The sequence below is a fragment of the Trichechus manatus genome, unplaced genomic scaffold, assembly GCF_000243295.1.
Source record: "Trichechus manatus latirostris isolate Lorelei unplaced genomic scaffold, TriManLat1.0 scaffold00037, whole genome shotgun sequence".
NCBI lineage: Eukaryota > Metazoa > Chordata > Mammalia > Sirenia > Trichechidae > Trichechus > Trichechus manatus.
Genome location: NW_004443973.1, coordinates 12,737,167 through 12,759,209, shown reverse-complemented (window position 1 = coordinate 12,759,209; position 22,043 = coordinate 12,737,167). Strand labels below are relative to the sequence as shown.

Sequence of the window (22,043 nt, the reverse complement as noted above, 5' to 3'; positions counted from 1 at the left end):
GGTCCCTGCGCAGAGATGCTCCTAGTCCGGGGGAACACTGAAGAGAAGAAGGCTGACAGAGAGAAAAAGCCTTCTCCTGGAGCTGATGCCCTGAATTTGGACTTTTGGTCTACTTTGACTGTGAGGAAATAAGCTTCTCTTCATTAAAACCATCCCCTTGTGGTATTTCTGTTATAGCAACACTAGATGACTAAGACAATAGCCTTCTGGATATTTGGGTACAACTGTTCAAGGTACACATTCAAAGGCAGGAATAAACCTTAGAGGTCATTTTCTGTGCTACGGACTCCTTTGGCAAGTTAATAAGGCGTGCGGATCTCTCTCAGAATACTGTTTTCAAATGTGCAAAATAACAGCATTGCAAAGGAAACCAAATATATTGAAAAGAGGGTATAAAAATTTAAAAAAAATTTGTGATATAATAATATATGTGCTTCATTATTGATACATTAATAAGCTCTAGCTGTAGGTCTAATAACTACTATACTTTAAACTAGCACTGAGCATAAATGATAAATTGAGATTTATGCAACAATTCTAATGAGATATGACAATATCAGTGATTTCTATTGGTGATAAAGTCATAATTACTGTGAATACTATTGATGTTTGTTTTCTGTGATCATAATTGAAGGAATTGCTAAATTTCAGTTAGAGGTTAGTGAAAATAAAGATGCAGTTTTTCCTCATCCAGGTTCTATGTACAGACACCAGGTTCAGAACCCCTGATCTAGTCCAAATTGTCCTGTCCCAGATTAGGAAACTGCAGCCCAGTTTTTGGCACCCATGGTTTGTCCTGGCATGCAGCAAGCTAGTAATAGTTTGAACAATGTATGTTCCCTTATTCCAAACTGCTTCCTGTTGACTGGTATCTCAAGAATCTAAGGTTGGAAACAACATATAAAGGACAGAAGCCAAACTAAATTATTTTCGAACAAAAGTAAAATCTGGACATACACCATTCGATTTTCCCTTTAAAGAGCTCCACTTGCTAACAGAAATTATAATCTAAGCTTCCAAAGGTCTAGTGAGGTCTGTTTAAGCTGTTAGCCAAATATTTTAACAATTAAGAGAACCTCTGTGGTCTACTTTAGTACTAATTTCAGAGCTTCTTTTTTTCGGACATGCAAGATTTCATCATAATTCAATAAAGGCCCTGAGATCTTTGAGCCAAAATTCTGGAAGTATATTTCTGGGATGCTCTGCCTACGAAAGCCCTTAAAAAATGCATCAGTGACAGAGAGCATTATAATTAGAGCCCTTAGTTCTGTTATGACAAAGCCAAATAAGGAAGCATCCGATAAAAGTTCTCTAAAGATAAAATTATGGTTTTGGCTACTCATTAATAATAGTATAGCTCGGTTCTTCACATGATATGATGTCCCATCCGAACAGTCCAAAGTACTTATAAAATTTGGTTTATGTGAAAGAAAACTTGATTATAAGAAAAATGTTCAAGAGCACTCCTTTCTTGCTAATTCTGACTTTATCTTAAACCTGTTTATGTCAAGTCAATTCTGACTCATAGTAACCGTGGTCTCGCTAAATCTTCCAGTCAGTCAGTCCGTCAGTGGTCTTCCTCTATTAGGAACCATTCGAGGCTCTGGAAGAACAACAGCAAATAAGACAGACAGAATCCCCACCTTGAAGCTTGTATTTTAGTCTAGGGCTTATGTGTTTGCATGAGAAGGGTTCTAATTAAATAGAACCTAGCTAGGTGTAACCAAGCCTCATTCTTTTCTTCCTCACCTGGTTATTTCCTGCTAACCTATGAGGTAAAGATGGTGAATGAAATTGGGGGAATCAAGAAATTTAATCCTATTTCTCTTCTGCCTGAATAAAGGCCTAGAGTAAACTCCATCTACTAATGTCTAGACTGGGGAGATAAGGGCAGGATGTGCTCACTTTATTTTGCGAGATGATTAGGAAGATGCAAGATGACTAGGAAGAGTTACCAATCTCTTTGCCGAGTGTCGCCTGCCTCACTAGTCATCCCCAAACCAAACTTATACCAGACAATGATGGAAGCATTTAAAAATTTTAAATGAAGGGTCTGGTAGATATTATAAAGTGGTATAATGTGAAAGGAACAGAAGTAATGCCTTGGTCTAACATACTTTTTCCCAAGTAACATGGGAGGAGGCTCTATAGACTTAGGCCTTTTGCTTGAGCATCTCTCAAGGTGCTGTCCTCACTCCCCCGTTCTTCCCGGGTATTTTCTCTTATCTTCATGTCTGCTTCCCAGTCTTGTGTCCTATCCTGCTCTCTCAGGGAGACAGTTACTTCGCACTGGGGTTTCTCAGGCTGTGACCAGATACAAATGAAATCTTTCCTCTGCTCAAGCCCTGTCAACTTTGGGCCGGTGGACTCTGAGAACTTGAGTTAGGGACATGGTAGAGGCTGGTTCACAGCCAGTCCCCACAACAAGAGCTGAAGTTTATCTCCTCACTAGTTCCCTCAGAGGAAAAACACCTCAGCAAAGCAAGCGTTTTCTTCCCAAAATAGCACAATCTAGCCTCACATGAAAGAAATATATCCTTCCCATTAACATGGGTTTGACTGTGTTGTTTTCAAAACAGTAACCCTGGCTTTATTTCACTAAGGAGCATTTGACCACTTCCTGGGCAAGCCTTACATCATGAGTCACAGTGCCAGCTGTGAATGGCTTTATCTTTCCCATCTGGGACAGTTTTCTGATCCCCACATGTCTTGTCTAGTAAAGAGGAGGAAAAGAAGGTGTCTGAGTTCATTCCTCCTGCTGTTGATTTTCTTTTGCTTCACGTATTCCTCCTTTCATAGTACTTGTTAAGAAAGCACAAAAAATTAGGTGGAGCTAGGGAAACTGTAGCTGGCGAGAGTATTTTTCCAGAGGCCCTGCAGGAATCAGCTGGTTGGTACAAAGGATTTAATTGGAGATTGTTTAATAAAGGGACTATTTATAGAGGTGCAAACAAAGTTAAGGGAACCCAACAAGGAATGGTGAAGACGAGGGACCAGCAACAGCAAAAAGCTAATACTCAAAGGAAGATGGTGTTACTGGACCCCTGTGAGAGCTGCAGCTGTGTAAAGGGGCCACTTGAAAGTAGTTGTGGCAAAGAGGATGCAGCCACTGCAAAAACCATGACCTGGCAAAGGTGTGCAGGGGAGTACATAGATTGACCTCTCTCTCCTCCTGCCCGCTAATCTCCTGCCAGCGCGGCCCATCAACCAAACTCAGTTGGAAGCCAGAGAGCAAGAAAGCCCAGGTGATGCAGTCCGCAGATGTCAGCCTCTCAGGGCACAAAGCAAGGCAAAGGAGGGTGGAGAATGTAGGGACAAACAGACAGTAACCACCACACAGTTAACATTTGAAAGTTTAAAAAATGGTCCACTTACCCACAAAGCAAACAACTGTATGGGCTTATGTGTGCATCAAAAGAAAATTATAGTACCTTTTGGAAGTTCAATAAATAGATGGCTTAGAGGGCATCTGGTTTCTCATCTCACAATGAATGGGGTTTAGATTTTCTTTCCCCACCCTTTCACATCCTGTCTCCTTACTCTACATTCTATGTCTATGTCAGAGACAATAAAAATCTGTGTCAATGTGTACATAGTTCTAGAATCACAGATTTTTAGGAAGGCCATCTTGTTCAATGAGCCCTCTCTCCTCCCCCTGCCCGAACCCTCTCCTCCACTCACATCAGGAAATCCTTCAGATGGCATTGCTGACAGGTTACCTAATCTGGTTAAATACCTTGGAGACAAACTGTTTACTTGCTTCTGAAGGAAACTTCTATTATTGAGCAACTCTTAAAAAAATTTCTTAACTCGGCTAAGCCAAGTCTGCTTCCCTATAACCTGCAACCATTAGCCCTAGCTCTGCCTGTTGGCGTAAAGTAGCAAAGCAATGACTAATCAAAAGCTAGGCATCCAAGCAAAACATTCTTGAAAATGTTATGAAACTCCTGATATAGCTCCAGCATTTTGCAAGAGAACCGAATCCAGGCTTTTGATATGTTTTCCAGGCTCTCCACTAACTTGCCAATATCTCATCTAAATTCAGGGTGTTCCACATGTGGTCTGCCCAGCAGGGGACAGGGGTTCTGGTTATTCCCCTTGATCTGAACACTGTGCTTCTATGAGTATAACCCAGAAGTGTGTTTATTTATCTAGAAAAACATTGCACTGTTGGCACACACTGAGTTTGTTATCACTAAAACCCTAGTTGTTTTCATATGAACTTCTATTTAGTCAGACATCCCTTATGCAGTACTTTTGCAGACATTTATGTCTCTTGTGATTTTCTACTTCCCCACCTGATCTGTGGATTCCTTCAGCACAGCAATGTTCCATTTTTACATCCTCTGTACCTGGCACTGCACCTGATACATAATAGGTATTCAGTAAGTTTTTATTCAATTAAGCTAATTAAATTATTGAATTAGATTTTCTTCTTTATTTCAACCCAAGATTCCAGTCTCAAGATAACTTTGAGTCTTGATTTAGCCATTATTAATTTTGATATTCCTACATGTTTTATGCCATCTATAGATGTGATAAGTACAATAGTTGACTTTAAATAACTTATCTGAATTAGAGACTGTGGCTTGGTGGTCTGACAAGAGCATCTTCTTCCCAGATTTGCAACTGCCTTATTAAACTGTTTAAATTGAGGCATTTAGGTCTCTCTGTCCCCTTTCTTTAAGATGAAAACATTAGTTTTTACCATATGCTTTTTTAAAGATCCTTGATAAGGATCAGATATATTGTGATTTTTAATATATTTACATCACATAATTTTATAATTAAATAGAATCCTGCAATGATTCTTAAAGTTATACTCGAATTCTGATATCTGTAACCAAATGTCTTATTTTATAACTATAAATCGTAGACATAATATATCACCTCTATTCAATGGGTTTGGATACTGTTTTGCTCTTCTGCTCCTAAAAAATCACAACAATATTTATCAAAAAATTTCCTCTTGTTAAGTGACAAATTTTATCAAAGTTAGGTCCTTAAAGGGCAACTTGAAAGTTTAAATTCACTCAGTTTAGCTTATAACTTCAAGCCAATTCAGCATCGTCTGTACCGTTTGGTAATGTTTTCATTCTCCTGAAGTGTTTTGTTAAATGGGGTCTGGAATCCTAGATTCTCATATGCTGCTATGGAGCAAAATCAACTCAAGACTAGAGTGAAAGTGTTGGGTCAAGAAGGTGAGGAAGTTAACTGAGGACAAGGACTAGATACTTTGAGGGAGAAGAATAGGGATACAGTGACATTGTTGGTATAGAATTACTAGCTAAAGATGACAGGGGAAGAGAAACAGCATAAAATTTAACAGGAAATGTTTGCAGCACTCAAAAACCAAAAAAAAAAATCTGAAAACAGGAAACCAGGAGATTTAGTGATACTTTGTGTTTCTTCCTCCTGATCTACTCTCACCCTCTCCACTCTATTCTGTTCCCTGAGAGGGTGATCTGTAAGGACTACATTAACTGCCCTCTGACATCTGACTGGGTTCAGCCATTGGGGAACCCTGAGTGGAGATCGGAGGCAGGAGGAGAGTGAGGTTGGAATACCTGTCTCCCTCCCATTCTTCCTCCCTTCAGGCCTCAACTCAGGGTCATAGCAGCTGTCGGACTGCCTTCTCCACAGTTTTCTCTTTCTCTCTCTCTGGATTCCAGTAACTCTCTCCCCTTCAAGCTTGGGTACTGCACTAGCCCTTGTGTTTTCCCCACACCCTGCACGCATCTTTGTAAATAGCTTTTTTTTGCTTTGTTTTTTGTTTTATTAAATCACCCAGTTGGAGTGCACCATCTGTTTCCTGCCAGGATCCTGACTGACACTCAGTATCCCACTGAGTAAAGACTATTAATGTCTAAACAAACGTTTACTGAGTAACTGCTATGTGACAAGGAGGAATGAAACGGCAAATTGGAGTTAATGCTCCTCAAGCGGCAGTCTGGGGAGGGGAGACAGCCACAGGAACACATCACTATCATACATCTTGGTAAGTGATGCAGCGAGGCACCAGATGGGGAGGTCTGTAGGGGTGTAAAATAGTCAGGGGCATGGGCTAACTCAGGGAAGTTTTCTTGGTAGAGATGAGTTTTAAAGTTGGGCAAATTTAGAGGCAGAGACATGGATAGGGAGAGGTCAGGAGCTGAGAAAGAAGCTTATAGCCAAGAATATTTCAGGACAGTCAGGTAGGCTGGGCCAGATGACAGAAAGCCTTGTAGGAGGGGGAGGGCTCCTCTTCCATATGCTTACTTTCTTTCTCCACTAAGGGAAAAATAATGACACAGGTGAAGTCTGCAGCCTCTCACTATTAGCACTTAATCCTGCCCCACCACCGGGGGCTTGACACTCATACTGCCTTGCTCTAAAACCTGCCCTTTCCATTGAAAATCACCCTCACGTACTTCATGAACATTCAAGGGTCTTTCAAAATAGCAACAAGACAATCTAGTAAACTAGTACTTAGAGATGAGCTACCAGGAAAAGGCAAGAAGTTAACGCCCTCCAATGGATTCTAGAAGGCCGGCATCCAGAGCCTTTTTTCTTTAAAAGTAACAGACGCCACTAACACTTTTTATGACCAATCATGAAGGGAGAGAGGGCAGAGAGCAAGTTTCAGTTCATCAAGGTGGGCTTTGGTGCAAATAAGGTCGGCATAAAGGTACTTTTAAGATCTGGTTTATCATTTTATAGGCAAGTCCAGGGTCCAGGGGGTCCTTGTCTTTCCTCTTTAGACTGCAAACTGAGCAGTTTCCTTGCTGTTGCTGTTAGGTGCTGTGGTGTCAGTTCTGACTCATAGCGACCCTGTGTACAACAGATGGAAACACTGCTAGATAAGGTCAAGTCCACTGCTGCCCCGTACCACACTACAGGTTCCTCCTTGGCACATCCTTGGCATCAGAGACAGTCAAGCCTCTAGGACTGGGGCTCAGGAGGCTTCATTAATCAAAATCAGACGCACACACATCCCCAGTCAACGTATCCTTTCTTCTGTTAACCAAGTGCGCGCACCACTGCCCTATTCAGCCCCATCCACCCTCCCACCCACCACCCCCCCCCACACACACACGCACACAGAGATAAGGAAGAGACGGGAATTGTTTAGAAAAAGTAAAAAAAATAAAACAAAAAACGTTTGCTGTCAAGTCAACTGCGACTCATAGTGACCCTACAGGACAAAGTAGAACTGCCCCATTCAGTTTCCAAGGAGCACTTGGTGGATTTGAACTGCTGACCTTTTGGTTAAGCAGCCGTAGCTCTTAACCACTACACCACCAGAGTTTCCTCAGAGAAAGTGGTGTCTAGGAAATGCTCTGCACGAGTAACTGAACGGTTACTTAAGCCCTTGGCGACCTCGGATGTCCGGGCCAGGGAGAGGGCCCGCGCAGTAAGAGCTCTCGGCTGCCGGAGATCCCGAGGGTGGGGCCCGTTTCCGAGCGAAGGGCCAGTGCCTATCCCCGGGAGGCCCATCCCCAGCAGGCCCGCGAGAAAACCGGCGGGCCCCACCCCCTGGGCGGAGACAGCTCCAAGAAGTCGTCGCCCTGGTCGCGCCGCCAGGCTCAGAGGCTGCTGCCGCCCCGCCGAGTTCCTGTGGCTGCTGCGGCTCGGAGTATGGGGCGCTGATGGCCATGGACGGCTACAGAGGCTTCTTGGGGCTGCTGGTGTCAGCACTGCTCGTCGGCTTCCTGTCCGTGATCTTCACTCTCATCTGGGTCCTCCACTACCGGGAGGGGCTCGGCTGGGACGGGACCGGGCTCGAGTTTAACTGGCACCCGGTGCTCCTGGTCACCGGCTTCATCTTCATCCAGGGCATCGGTACTGGTCACCTCCTGGGAGACGGCGGGAAGGACAGTGCGGGCCGGGGGTCTCCGACCGAGAGGCGACTGAGTGGAGCTGACGTGGGCGAGTGAGGGGTGGAGGTCGGGAAGCGCGCGGGGGAACTGAGTCGGAGGTGCGCGGCTGCGGGAGGGAGGTGGGCGGGCACCGCCGGGCCGGGGGTCGAGAGGCAGCAGCAGAGACCGGGTTCGAACCGACAGGGAACGGCTCGGGAGTCGCGGCGCTGGGCGGGGCGCGCGGGGACCGGGGGTTCGGCTGGGTCCTAGGGCGAAGAGGGCCAGCGGGAGCGAAGCTGGACCCAGACGCGCGGTCCCCGCTTGGTTAACTCTTTGCAGCAAGTGGGTGGGACGTCTTTGAGGCGCACTAGCGACACCACCAAGAGAGAGGCCGGTGCGCCACGCAGCCGGGCCCCTTTCGGCCTCTCGCCGCCTAAAATCGCCCCCAGTGGAACGATCTGCGCCATCGAGGGCGCGGAAACAATCTTTAGGCGAGGCGTTTCGTTGCAGTTGCTTTCAAGGCTGCAAGGCAACGGGGAAAAATGCAGGGACAAGAGTCATTGCCTTGTCTTGTAACATCCTCAGATTTGCCCTGTGTGAAGGGGCAGGCCAGTCGGTACCCGGGGTGAGTGAAGCATCCGCTACAGTTTTCACTCCTCCTGAAGCGTTAAACTGCTAGGACTCCAAAGGGTGTTTCACTGCCCTGCTTGGTCATTGGACAGTCTTGTATCCAACTTGTTTATGGAGCTGTTGACTGGCGAAGTTCCTCTGACGGGTTTCCTGTTGGGCCCTGGCCGCGATCTTGGTCCTGGGTCCTATAGGGCCGGAGATGCCCCAAGATTCCAAGAGGGGACCCGCGGCTGCATCGCTCTGAGAGATGTTTCTGTTCGGGACTGACTTTCCTGGGGTTTGCTGCGTCCGCGTCTGGCCACGAGCCAGCCCCCGGCTTGCATTCTTTGGGCGGAGGGAGGGCTCCGTCGATGGCAGTTTCTGTTGTCGTTTGTGTAGCGCCTCTCAGAATGTCCCAAAAGTTTCCTTCGGCTGCTGTTTGGCTGGAGGAACTTAATAGGTAGTGGTGCAAGCGCCATTTGTTTATACTCACTTTCCAAAAAGTGAAGTCAAGGCCTTGGCAGAAGAAAGTATTAGAAAAAAGTAGAAAGTGGTGAACGGAGTTTATGTCGCAGAAAGTAACGAGAAGATAGAAAGGGTTCGGGAAGAGGTGTCCACTGGCTGGGACCTGTAGCCTCGCCTCTGAGCAGGCTCCCTTTTTCCCACCAACATTCAACTCACTACAAACAAACGAACCAACAGAAAAAGGCCGACATCATTCCTAAAGAAAACGTTTTTGTTTCTGCTTAAAAGTGTGCTGCAGCCTTCAGGTGGCGTGGCCACCATTCTTAGACTCTGATATGTAGTGAAAGACATTACTAACGCTCAGAGGTTGTTCCGAGGCTTTCCTGGCATGCACGGGATTGGCATCAGGGCGTGAGTTCCGCTGCTCATCCAAGTTATTTCCTTGGATAATTCCCACCAGTTTCGCCACTAAACAAAAATGAGAAAAACACACTCAAGTTCCAAAAGCTGTAACAAGAAGCACACTTTCCTCATGGTGGAACCATTAAGCGTGGCCAGAGCTGTCAACACCTTCTGTTTGCTCCAAGGAGTAGGAACAGTCTCTTCCTCCGTTCCAGTCAACTCTTCAGAGCACCTTTTAATACCAAGAAACTTTCCAGACGTTCTGGAATGTTTCTCCTCATAATTCAGGGTAAAAGAAATATGGGTGATATTGCTTATTGCCTGAGTTACCAAACAGGACAAAGTTACAAAATAATGGCTGACATTTATTAAGTGCTTTCAGTGTGTCCGTTATGTGCATTATCTCACAGGTACATAAGAGTAAACTGAGGCACACAGGGGTTAAATAACTTACCCAAGGAAATAGTATTAGTCTTTTCAGTGGCCTTATTTTCAAGGTCTGTTTCTTTGCTTTTATGGCAATATACTTATTTTCTGCAAAACATTCTTTTTTTTAGAGAAGCAAAAGCTTTTTCTAAAATATACTTTGAAACTGTTCATTCATGTTAGAGTTCATTACAGTTTTCCTAAAAGGTTTTCTAATTTCCCTAAACTTTGAACTTTTCTTATTCTGTTTATACATATTTTGGAGAAAAATATGAAAATACCTACTTTGAAAATTTTCATCTGCTGCTTTCATGCAAACCTTGTTTTCTTTAAGATTAGTTCCTTTATTTGTATTAATGCTCAAGTATTTGTCCTGTCAGCATTGCCCATCCTGTTTACTGTTTGGATCCTGGATTTGCAAAGCACTTTTAATTACATAACACATTTAATTGACATTAACATAAACTTTTACATACATATAGACACATGCATAGTTCTCCCCACTGCTTCCAAATCTTGGCCCACCCCCAACTCCTCACCCCAAGCGATAGGAGGGCTCCAGTGGAAGGACTTGTTGTCGTTGGGTGCCATCAAGTCGATTCCGACTCATAGAGACCCCATGAGACAGGGTACAACTAACTGCCCGATAGGATTTTCTAGGCTGTAATCTTTATAGGAGCAGATCGCCAGTTCTTTCTCCTTCGGAGCTGCTGAGCGGGTTCAAACCACCAAACTTTTGGTTAGCAGCCAAGTGCTTAACCGTTGCACCACCAGGACTAGGAGTGAATAATTGACTTTATAGATTGGGAGGTAAACATGTTACAGACTAGCCACATTACAGCAGGCTTTTACTGTGTGTTATTGCTTCAGGGAGGAAAATTTAGGCTGTGCTATTTCAGATCTTCAGTAATGAACGTGATGTAATTGAGTTCTTCTGTGATATACAGACTGTTTGGAGATGAGGAAGAGAAGGCTAAAGTAAGTTATTACTCTAAGCCTAAAATGCCTTACAAATGCAATATACAAGCAGTAAACAGTATTTGAAACTGTAGGAGGACAAGTATGAGTCCTTTCAAACACCTTGAAGAAGTAAGTTCTGAAGAAAGCAAGACTAACATAAAAAATTACAAAATAAAAGTCTCCCTCTCTCTTTCTATACCGACACACACACAAACACACATACACACTCCAAGTACATTTTAGAAAATATATGTGCTCCAAAAGAAGTACAGTAGACTGTGGGAAACCTAAAACTAAACTAACATGTAAAATCTACTTGGAAATCTAAGTAACAGACTCTGACATGAATGAGGAAGCGTTTCAAAGAGAACTTTAGAAGAGGCTTTGTGCTTCTCTAAAAGGAATGTTTCACATGAAATAAGCATACTGCCAGGAAATCAGAGAAACAAATCTTGAAAAGAAGCCCACAGAAAAGACGCTCTCAATGTGGCAGATGACCTTTTAAAAGGTTCAGCAAGATGGAATGTGTTCTTTAGTAAAAGGTAGAAAATTCAGGTATCTCAATTTAGCAAAAAGAAATCTTGGCAACCCTGTACTCTTTATTTTCCCACACGTAGACCTTCTTCAGTTATATAAACTGAAGGAAGAGAAATTGAATAGTATAATGACCTCAAGTTGGTTTTGTGAAAGAATGTAACTGCATTTGAGTAACATTTAAAATAAGAGAAAGAAATTAAAGAGTAGGTCTAAAAAGGCAGTTGAGATATCCTATTAACATGTCTCAATGTGACCAAATTCCAAGACTGCTATATTTGAAAGGGTCTTGGGGTAAAACCTGGCAAATAAGACATAGAGACACTCATTTCAGAAAGTGACCCAAATACCTACTCCAAAACCAGACTTGGGGACACAATTGATAAGAAGCCTATCAATCTTAGGGAAATGAGGGTTTTTACAAAGCATTAAGAGACAATTCAAGGTACTCAGAACACCTTTTTATAAATAAATTCATGCAATTCTCTTTAAAATGTAATTGTTTTACTCATTATTGTATCCCTAGCACCTAGAATAGCACTAGAACTGACACATGGTAGGCCAAAAATAGTTGTTGAATGAGTTAAGTGATCATTTATGTACCATATAGTTAGGAACAAAATGCAATTTTACAGCTACTCATTTGTGAAGATAACAGCAGATCTAACATAAAAGTTCCCCTGCCCCCCTCCCTGAGCAGAATTCTCAGAACCACTGGCTTAGTCAATCTCAGGGAAGAATGGGCATTGTATTGCACTGGAAATGCATCTTTAATCTAAGGCATCAATCTCAGTAGAAGGTTACTACATAAATACTCTCAGTGCTCCCTCTTACCTACCCAAGAACATCACTTCAGCAATTCTCCCTTGTTTCTTTTGCATCATTAAATTCTTCCCCCATTGGATTATTTCCAACATGTTATAATTTCTATTATCTTTCAAAAACCACACGCTTGACCCCATATCCTTCTCCAGCTACTGCTCCATTTCTCTGCTCCCCTTACTACAAACTTTTCGCATGTTTTGTCTATACCTGCTGTCTCCAATTCCTCTTCTCCTATTCTCTCTTGAACCCACTCCAGTTAGGAGTTCACCCCACTGCTCGACCATATTTGCTCTTAACATAGTAACCAATGGCTTCCACATTGCTAATTCCAATGGTCAATTCTCCGTCCACATCTTTCTTGACCAAAAGGCAGCATTTGATATAACTGATCCCTTGCTTCTCCTCGGGACACCTTCTACACTTGGCTTCCAGAACACCCCACTCTCTTGGTCCTTCTCCCTCACTGGCTACTCCTTCTCAGTCTCCTTTGCTGGTTCCTCCTTATCTCCCTGATGGCTTAAGGTTAGAGTGCCCAAGGCTCAGTCTTCTGACCACTTCTTTCTCTCTGCACTAATTCCCTTGGTGAGCTCATTCAGTCTCTTGGCCTTAAATACCATATATACAGTGAACCTTCCCATATTTATGTCTTCAGCCCAGATCTCTCCCCTGAAATACAGACCCAAATATTCATTTACCTACTCAAACTGTCTACTTGGATGTCAAACAGACTTGCCCAGATTTCAAGTCTTCCTCCTCCCCCCAAAACCATTTGTCTCATAGGCTTCCCCTTCTCAGTAAATGGCAAACTTCATCCTTCTAGATGTTCAGGACAAAATTGTACAGTCATCTTTGATTTCTTTCTTCCTTCCATACTTTTCATCCAGTCCATCAGAAAATCTTAATAGAGTCCTAATTAAAAATACAGTATTATCCAAATTCTGACCACTGACTAATTATTTTAATGATTTATTAACTTATTGTCTGTCTCCTCCTACTAGAAGATAGGCTCCCTCAAGGAAGGGATTTTGTCTGGTTTCTTTACCACTGTAGCCATAGCATGTAGGACAGTACCTAACATGTAATAGGCACACCATAACTGTTTATTAAATTGGTGAAGGTTTGGCCAATGCTTTACGAAAGGTCACAACTTCAAGGGTTGGGCATATAAAGTAAACAGATGAAGTAGATTTCGTGTGTGGAAACCCACCAGGTGGTCTTCCTGGACTTGACTAAATATTCAGACCCATAAGACTACCAAGACCATACAGGGCACCAGTCTGCTCAGAAGGATGTAAGACAGGAACTGGAACTTGCCAGCAGTCAGCATCAGGAGTGCCTCCTTGGCAGACATCCTCGCAGCAGCAGTCCACATAGCCTTCAGAAGCTCCCCTCTCCCCAGGTGACAGCTCAAGCACCAGGATATGAGATCCACCTTGGGGTGGCAATGGGGACAGGGTTTAAAATCTGCCTACCCACAGGAGCTGATATCTCTTGTAATACTCTATAGGCCTGGTTTCCAGGGTCCCTATAAGAGATATGACAGTTACTAATGCCACTGCTCTCAGGGGAACCCAAAATATGGCTTTCCCATCAGGTATGTACAGATTTTTCATTGTTCCTTCCAGTTCAGAAACAGTTTACCAATCAGAGGTCATTTTTATCATAAGCAATGTTGCCTAATAACATTAGTGACAAACCACCTTATTAGTTACCAGGGATCAGAGATAGACAGTTAAAAGAAGGTCAGTTTCTTATGCACCAGAGTGTAGGTATATATACCTTGTTTGAGAGGTGGGCATCATAGGGAATTGGAGAGTGCCTACCCCTTGCAAAATAGCAAACCTCTGCTTAGCTCCAGAGGATTGTGACTGTGTGAGGATGCCAGCACAAGGTTGCCAGCTCTTCCCATTTTCCAAGAGAATCCAGATTTAAAAACAAAAAATTGGTTCAAATGAAAAATAAACAAGCCACAAAAACCTCCAAAGCATTGTGCTGATTAAAGCAAATCTAGTTCATGGCCTTCTAGTTTGAAAGTGACCACTACTAGGGTTTTCTGTTTTGACTTTGTGGCGTTCTTGAATTTTCTCTTAGAAAGTAGAGTGATCTTCCCTTTTATGAAAGATAGACCAAAATCTTTCATAACCTTTTTTCTTCCAATAGAAAGTCTCTTAAAAGGTCAAAACAGAATTTGAAATACTCTACAAACTTTGGCTTCCTTTTTTCTAAGTTTGTTCATTTGTTCATTCATTCATTCAATTACTTCATATATCATCCTATTCATTTAATTAGCATACAATTATTAAGCACGTACTCTATTAGAGCCCTGGTGGCGCAGTGGTTAAGAGTCTGGCTACTAACCAAAAGGTCGGCAGTTTGAATCCACCAACCGCTCCTCGGAAACCCTGTGGGGCAGTTCTGCTCTGTCCTATAGGGTAGCTAAGAGATGGAGTTAACTCGATGGCAATGGGTTTGGTTTGGTTGGTTGGTATGCCAGACACTGTATAAAACAAATGAGTAGGACGCAGCCCTGTCTACAAGCTGTTCCCATCTGAGTTGGTTAGAAACGACTTAGAGTTTTCTTTTAGAAATGTAGGTTATACTGAGCTTTAAATATTTAGAGCTAGTAAGTTCAACTCCTTAGTTTAGAATCAAACACCTGGCCAGGGTCAAACGACCAGATGATATCAGAACCAGTACTGTTTCTAATTGGTCATAATATCTATGGAAGGCACAAAAAATTTAGATTGTCTTTCTAACACAAAATTTCCAGATTATTTGTAAATGTTTAGCCAATTAATTGAAGTTTTTACTTTTTATACATGTATTTAGTATCAAGTAGCCTTCTTTGTGAGGATTGCAGTCACTTTCAGAGAGAGATGCTTCTAGTGGCGAGATGCTGAAACAAATCTTCCAAGTCACTTCCTTCATTCTGATTCTCCAAAGGTTTTCAGTTTCATGATATTCATGCTGTGAGACAGTTTGAACGCTCAGGCATGTTTCAAAGCTCAAATTCTCTTTGATAGCCACTGCAGGAATCTTTTCAAGAAGTTTATTTAAAGAGGGCTCTCTGCATTTTCATTTCAACTTGAGGTCTTTTGGATAGAGTCTGGTAAACTCTTGGGTGCCCAGAGAAATGAGTTGTAAAGATTGATAATCCTGTTCTGAACATTCTACCGAGGACAAAACAATACTTAACTTACTCAAAGAGTGAAGGAAAGTGTAATGTACACCCTGTCTTTATAAGTGTTTTAAAATTCCAGTATACTTCAAACTCAATAAATTATTTTGTTTTTGAATTCACATAAAGATAGCCTAAAGCTGTTAACTGGGTCCAAGTGCAGAATACTTTTCACTTATTTGAAAGGACCGTTGAGTCTTATATTAGCTAATACTTGGTTCAGTGGTACAAATTATCTTGAGTTTCTGATATGTGCATTTTAAAAGAAGATCTGCTCATTTCCTGGGGAATAGTGAATGAATTACTTTGCTTGATTAAGATTTATTTATCCAACACATACTGGATGCCTACTATGTGCCAGGCTCCATGCTAAGTGTTGGGGATGTGATGGTAACAAGAAAGACATGTTCCTACCTCATAAATCACAAGATTTAAACAGAAGAACTGGAATCAAAATGTTTTCTATGTTTGGGGACATTTCTGTCCTCTACCCAGCTCCCCTCCATATATGCACTTGTACATAATCTAAATTTGCACTGCCTTTTGTGTATATAAATATTTTTGTAATGGTGCACTATGGAAAGCTGGCATTGAAGTAGAGATTAATTATTACATCTTGAAGAATAAATATTTCTACATATTCCTGAGTTTTTATTATGCAGTTAGGGGCTGAGGAATTTTCTGATAATTAAATTCAAATTCAAGTTACTGTATTTTCCAGAGGCTGTTTATTGTTACACACTGGTATCATTTTTTGTTGTTGTTTATAACTTTTATAACATTTATACTACATTACCAACGATTTTTCCTTTGAAAGATTTAAAATGTATTTCTCATATATATATGTTTATATTTCACTTCATTTTCTGGAGAAAATGGTTTTGCCAACTAGAGCCTCTAACAGAAAACCCGTGGTTTCACCACAAGTAGCTGTTTTATAACATTTCCCCCTCCTTGTGGGCTTAGGAGACCTTTTTCTTCCCTCTCACTGAACCTCAGGAATGATGTCTAGGGAAGTGCCAAACCAAAGAAGCAAGAAATATTTAAATTCCACTCTCCGGGCAGTTTTCTTTTTTTTTTCATAACTGCTGAGAATAGGTTCCTGTTTAAGAAATGTGGTTTAACTTGTTAAGGTTTCCTTTTTCTCCGGAAGTCTACCAGTTAGGTTATTTATATATTTTTAAAAGCATTTAAACATAAAGCTTCTGCAATTGCAACATTTTGTAGTCCTCCTTCATTTATCCAGAGAGCATTTTGAAGCATACTCAACTCTTCAGCAGAGCCTCTCCACAGATGTAAGATGTTGAAAGGTCACATGCCTCACTCATACGAGAGCCCTCAGATCTTTACAAGGTGCTTATTTAGTTGTTGAGACTCATTGGCTATCAGGTTTGCAAGCTTAAAAATATTGTTTTAACTTTAAAACAATTATGAACTCTTTCAACCATCAGAAAATAATATAATAGGTCCCCGTGCACTCACAACCCACATTTAAGAGATGTTAAGATTTTTGCAAACAATTTATAAGCTAGAAGGTAAAGGCTGGTAGGAATAAGGGTAGGGAAGGATGATGGACTGGAGAGGTTGGAGTAGGCACTCTGACCTATGCAAGAAGTTGAAAGAAGAGATGGAAAAACTCTACACTAGAGCCAGGCACTTACATACCAAAATTGTCTGGGCCCATCTGGATCACAGGCAGGCACCTCTCATGCTCCAGAAACCCCTGAGGGTTTCCGTCTTATGGTAATAGGACAAGTGATGGTATTTTATTGATGACGTTATTACTCATTAATCATTCAAAAAAGATTAAATTGTTTCATTCATGCTACTGCTGGAGAAGGAAAGAAGCGCAAGCAATTGGAAACACATTTGAGTAAACATGAAAGATTTAAGAATCAAGCTTTGACACTCAAAGGGGATAGATTTTAGTTTTATGGAAAATTTGATGCATTCTTCTGTGATGCCTGTAGTATTCAGAACAGTAAAACTTCTTTACTGGGAACACAGGGTCTTTGAATTTTTGACTTTTTTTTTAAGTAAACTCTTTACTAAAGAACAACATGCACGGAGAAAAGTACTTAAATCGTAAGTGACACGTTTTTATAAAGTGAACAAAACTGTATAACCAGCACCCTGATCAAGAAACAATGTTCCTGGTGCCCTAGAATCACCCTTGTAACCCTGTGTAACCCCTTTCAATTGTGATAACCACTCTTGACTATTAACATCAAAGGTTAGTTTTGATTTTGGAAATTTTTGACATAATATGACCCTGACTGGGGAGGAAAAGTTGTCATGATTTATTGTTCATAATTTGCTTTTCTAGCAAACACATCCCGAGTGTTTCCTTTTCATATGTAGATGTTCAAGTCCACTCATCTAAGATTCCAACCAGGCAGTGATTGGAGGAGGATGATGATGATAATGATAACAACAGTGTTGTTGCTGTGTGCTGTTTTTGTTATCTAGTGCTGCTATAACAGAAATACCACAAGTGGATGGCTTTAAAGAGACTTATTCTTTCACAGTTTAGGAGACTAGAAGTTTGAATTCAGAGTGCCACCTCCAGGGGAAGGCTTTCTTTCTCTGTTGGTTCTGGGGGAAAGTCCTTGTCATCAATCTTCCCCTAGTCTAGGAGCTTCTTAGTGCAGGGACGCCAGGTCCAAAGGATGCACTCCACTCCTGGCTCTTCTTTCTTGGTGGTACAAGGTCCCCCTCCCTCTGCTTGCTTCTCTCTCCTTTTACCTCTTGTAAGATAAAAGGTGATGCAGACCACCCTCCAGGGAAACTTCCCTTACATTGGATCAGGGCTGTGACCTGAGTAAGTGTGTTGCATTTCACCCTAATCCTCTTTCACATAACCTAATCTTGCCTCATTAACCACAGGCAGAGATTAGGATTTACAACACACAGGAAAATTAGATCACAAAATGGAGGACAACCACACAATACTGGGAATCATGGCCTAGCCAAGTTGATACACATTTTGGGGGAACACAATTCAATCCATAACATGTGCCATCAAGTCGATTCTGATTCACAGCAATGCTATAGGATAGAGTAGAGCTGCCCCATAGGGTTTCCTAGGCTGTAATCTTTATGGGGGCAGACTGCCAGGTCTTTTCTCCTGTGGAGCAGCTGGTGGGTTCGAACTGCTGATCTTTCAGTTAGCAACTGAGCACTTTACCATTGTGCCACCAGGGCTCCTTAATAACAACAATAATAATATTAATTTTAAAAAAAACACTAATTGAGGTTGGGCAAGCTGCTTAACTCCTCTGTGTGTCAGCTTCCTCCTCTCGGTAACAATACATAGTACTTTCCCCACAGAGTTGAGGTGAGAATTAAAATGTAAGCATGTAAAACACTTAATATGGTACATGCTACCTAGCAAGGGCTACACACACATACACACATTAAATGAGGTTAGAACAGGAGAAGGGGAGATGTATTGTTATTAGGTCTTCATATATTGCATTTTTATTTTACCACTTTCTGATGACACAGATTGCAAAGGCTCCACTTTATTATGGATAAAAGATCCTGAAGTCATTGGGTAAAGAGGCATTTGAGTCCCCTGAAAACTCTTAGGGTCTCATAAGACTGTGTCACTGAATCATCAGAGGAGAAAAAGCATAGGGAGGGAGGGACCACAGTGTTTGAGTTGACATCAATTTGGTTTCCAGACTTTTAATCAGTCTGCAGAAAGCGCTTTACATTCATTTATTTAAAAAATACTTTTGAGTCACGTGAAGAGTGTGCTTCTTAGCTCAAGTAGATACGTGAGACTAAATGGGCAGCTCCTGTCTGGAGGTGAGATGAGAAGGCAGAGAGGGTCACGAGCTAGTTGAATGGACGTGGGAAATCCGGGGTGGAAAGGAAGAGTGTGCTGTCACAGTATAGGGAGAACAACTAGGGTCACAAAACAATGTATGGATAAATTTTTGTATGAGAGAGTAACTTGAATTGTAAAGTTTCACTTAAAGCACAATAAAAAAAAAAAAACTTATGAGTCACACACACACAAATGAGTGCATATAAAATGGGTGAAATCTGAATAAGGAGGGTGGATTGTATCATTGTCAATTTCCTGGCTGTCATATTGTACTATCATTTAAGATGTTACTGTGGGGAAAACTGGGTGAGGAGTATATGGGATCTCTGTATTATTTCTTACAATTGCATGTGAATCTACAATTATTTCAAAATAAAAAAGTTTAAAAATACATCCTTATTCTGAGCCAGGGGCTGTCTTAGGCTCTGGAGATACATGACCCAAGACACACTTTCTACGCTTTTAGGAGTAACAGCTTTTTAATAGTTATAGCTTTTAAAAGTATACTCTTAAGATGTTGCATTAAATGGTTTGAAAAGATTCACTGAGCATAGAGATGATCATTCAAAAAGTCTCCTTGTCTTCAATCCACATTTCTAAGATACCTGAATACGCACTAAAATTTACCCGTTGCTGTTTAGTCGACTCCAGCTCATGATGACCACATGTGTCTCAGAGTAGAAATATGCTCCTTAGGATTTTCAGTGGCGGATTTTTCAGAAGTATATTGCCAGGCTTTTCTTCCAAGATGCTTCTGGGTGGACTGAACCACCAACCTTAGCACCTGAGTGAGTTAACCATTTGCAACACCCAGGGAGTCTGCACTAAAATTAGCAAAGAGCAATCGTTCAGGGATTGGATTAGGTAAAAGGAATACTATCTGATGATGAGGGCTGTTGTATTAGTTTTCTAGGGCTGCCATAAGAAATTACCACAAACTGGGTGACTTAAAACAACAGAAATTTATTTTTTCACAGTTCTGGAGGAAAGAAGTTCAAAATCAAGGTGTTGACAGGGCCGTGCTCCCTCTGAAGGCTCTAAGGAAGAATACCTCTTTGCCTCTTCCTAGCTTCTGGTGGTTGCTGGCTATCTGTGGCATTCCTTGGCTTGTAGCTGCATCACTCCAATTTCTGCCTCTGTCTTCACATGGCCTTCTTCCGTGTGAGTGTCTATGTGTCCTCTCCTCTTTTATAAGGGCACCAGTCATATTGAATTTAGGGCCCACCCTTATCCAGTATGACCGCATCTTAACTGACTATATCTACAAAGACCCTATTTCCAAATAAGGTCATATTCCAAGGTCCCAGGTGGACATGAATTTTGGGAGGACACTATTCAATCCACTACAGCTGTCAGGCATTGGAATGGTATCAAAGAGTTGGAAGATTGACATTTTGTGCTGAAAGCTTTAAAGACAGAGTACATATCTATTTTTGTGGGTTTAGATGTGTATCTGCCTGAAAATGGACTAAATAATTCCTTAAATTTTAATGATACTATGAAGTTTTATATACTCAAATTATAAATATCTTCGGTGGGGAGAGGCTTCTACTTTTTTTTCTTTCTAGGAATTAAGAAGTATACATGATACACTGCCAAAATAGTTGAATCCATCTTCCAAGGAAGTACAGTCGGCCCTCGGTATCCACGGGTTCCGCATCCTCAGATTCAACCAACCGCAACTGAAAACATTTGGAAAAAAATGTTACGTTGCTGCTGATGTGTGCTCTGTAGTTAGACCTATGATGGTTGTGTCTGTACCTAACATGTACAGACTTTTTTTTCTTGTCTGTACATGTTCTAAACAATATAGTATAACTATTTACATAGCATTTACATTATGTTAGGTATCAGTAATCTACAGATGATTTAAAGTATACGGAGGATATGTATAGGTTATACGCAAATACCACACCATTTTCTATAAGGGACTTGAGGACTGAGGATTTTGGTATCCACAGTGGTCCTGGAACCAATCCCTACGGATACCGAGGGATGGCTGTATTCTTTAAACTTTTTTTAATCTGCCCACATTTCCAAATATCTAAATTTTCTCTAACATGGATGAGAGGGTATGGGTAGAGGCAGGATATTGTCTTCAGAACAAAAATTAATTGCATGCTGGTTGGGGTGACCATATAATCTATTGTCTAAACCAGAACACTTTAAATAGCCTTTTTATTGAAGTTTAATCTACATTCAGAAAAGTAGACATATAAGTATACAGCTTGATGAATCTTCCCTTTCTGAACATCTATGTAACAAGCACTGAGATTGAGAAGCAGAATATTAGTGTTGTTTGTTGATAGTTGCTGTCAGATTGGCTCCAGCTGATGGCAACCCAATGTATAACAGAATGAAACATTGCCTGGTTGTGTACCATCTTCATAATTGTTGGTATGTTTGAGTTCGTTGTTGCGACCATTGTGTCAATCCATCTCATTGAGGCTTTCCCTAAATTTTTCTGGCCCTCCGCTTGACCAAACATGATGTCCTTTTCCGTGATGTCCTTTTCCAGCAATTGGTCCCTCCTGATGGCACGTCCAAAGAAAGTGAGTTGAAGTTTCAGACAATATTCTGTTTTCATTGGCTAACTTTCACAAGTAGATCGCCAGGCCTCTTTTCCTAGTCTGTCTTATCTGGAAGCTCCACTGAAAGCAGTCCACCATGGGTGACCCTGCTGGTATTTGAAATACTAGTGGCATAGCTTCCAGCATCAAAGCAACATGCGAGCCACCACAGTATGACAAACTGATAGGCGGTGGGGAATGTTACTAGTAGCCTAGAAATCCTCTGTGTGTTCCCTTCCAGTTGCTATATACTCCTTCATGAGATAAGTTTTGCCTATGCTTGCACTTCATATAAATTTAATTATACAGGAGATATTTGTTTGTCTCTGGCTTCTTTTTTTTTTTTTTTTAATATTTTATTGTACTTCAGGTGAAGGCTTACAGAACAGATAGTTTCTCAT

The 22,043-nt window shown here is 41.5% G+C and overlaps 1 protein-coding gene across 1 annotated transcript in view; it reads left to right on the top strand.

Annotated features, from left to right (window-relative positions):
- Positions 1-7,584: 7,584 nt before the first annotated feature.
- LOC101345535 (cytochrome b reductase 1) overlaps positions 7,585-22,043 on the top strand; it is a 39,023-nt gene continuing 24,564 nt past the window's right edge. Inside the window, exon 1 of the mRNA XM_004375521.2 lies at positions 7,585-7,821. Within this exon, the coding sequence (XP_004375578.1) occupies positions 7,629-7,821 (193 nt within the window). The 5' untranslated portion in view covers positions 7,585-7,628. The remainder of the gene's footprint in view (positions 7,822-22,043) is intronic.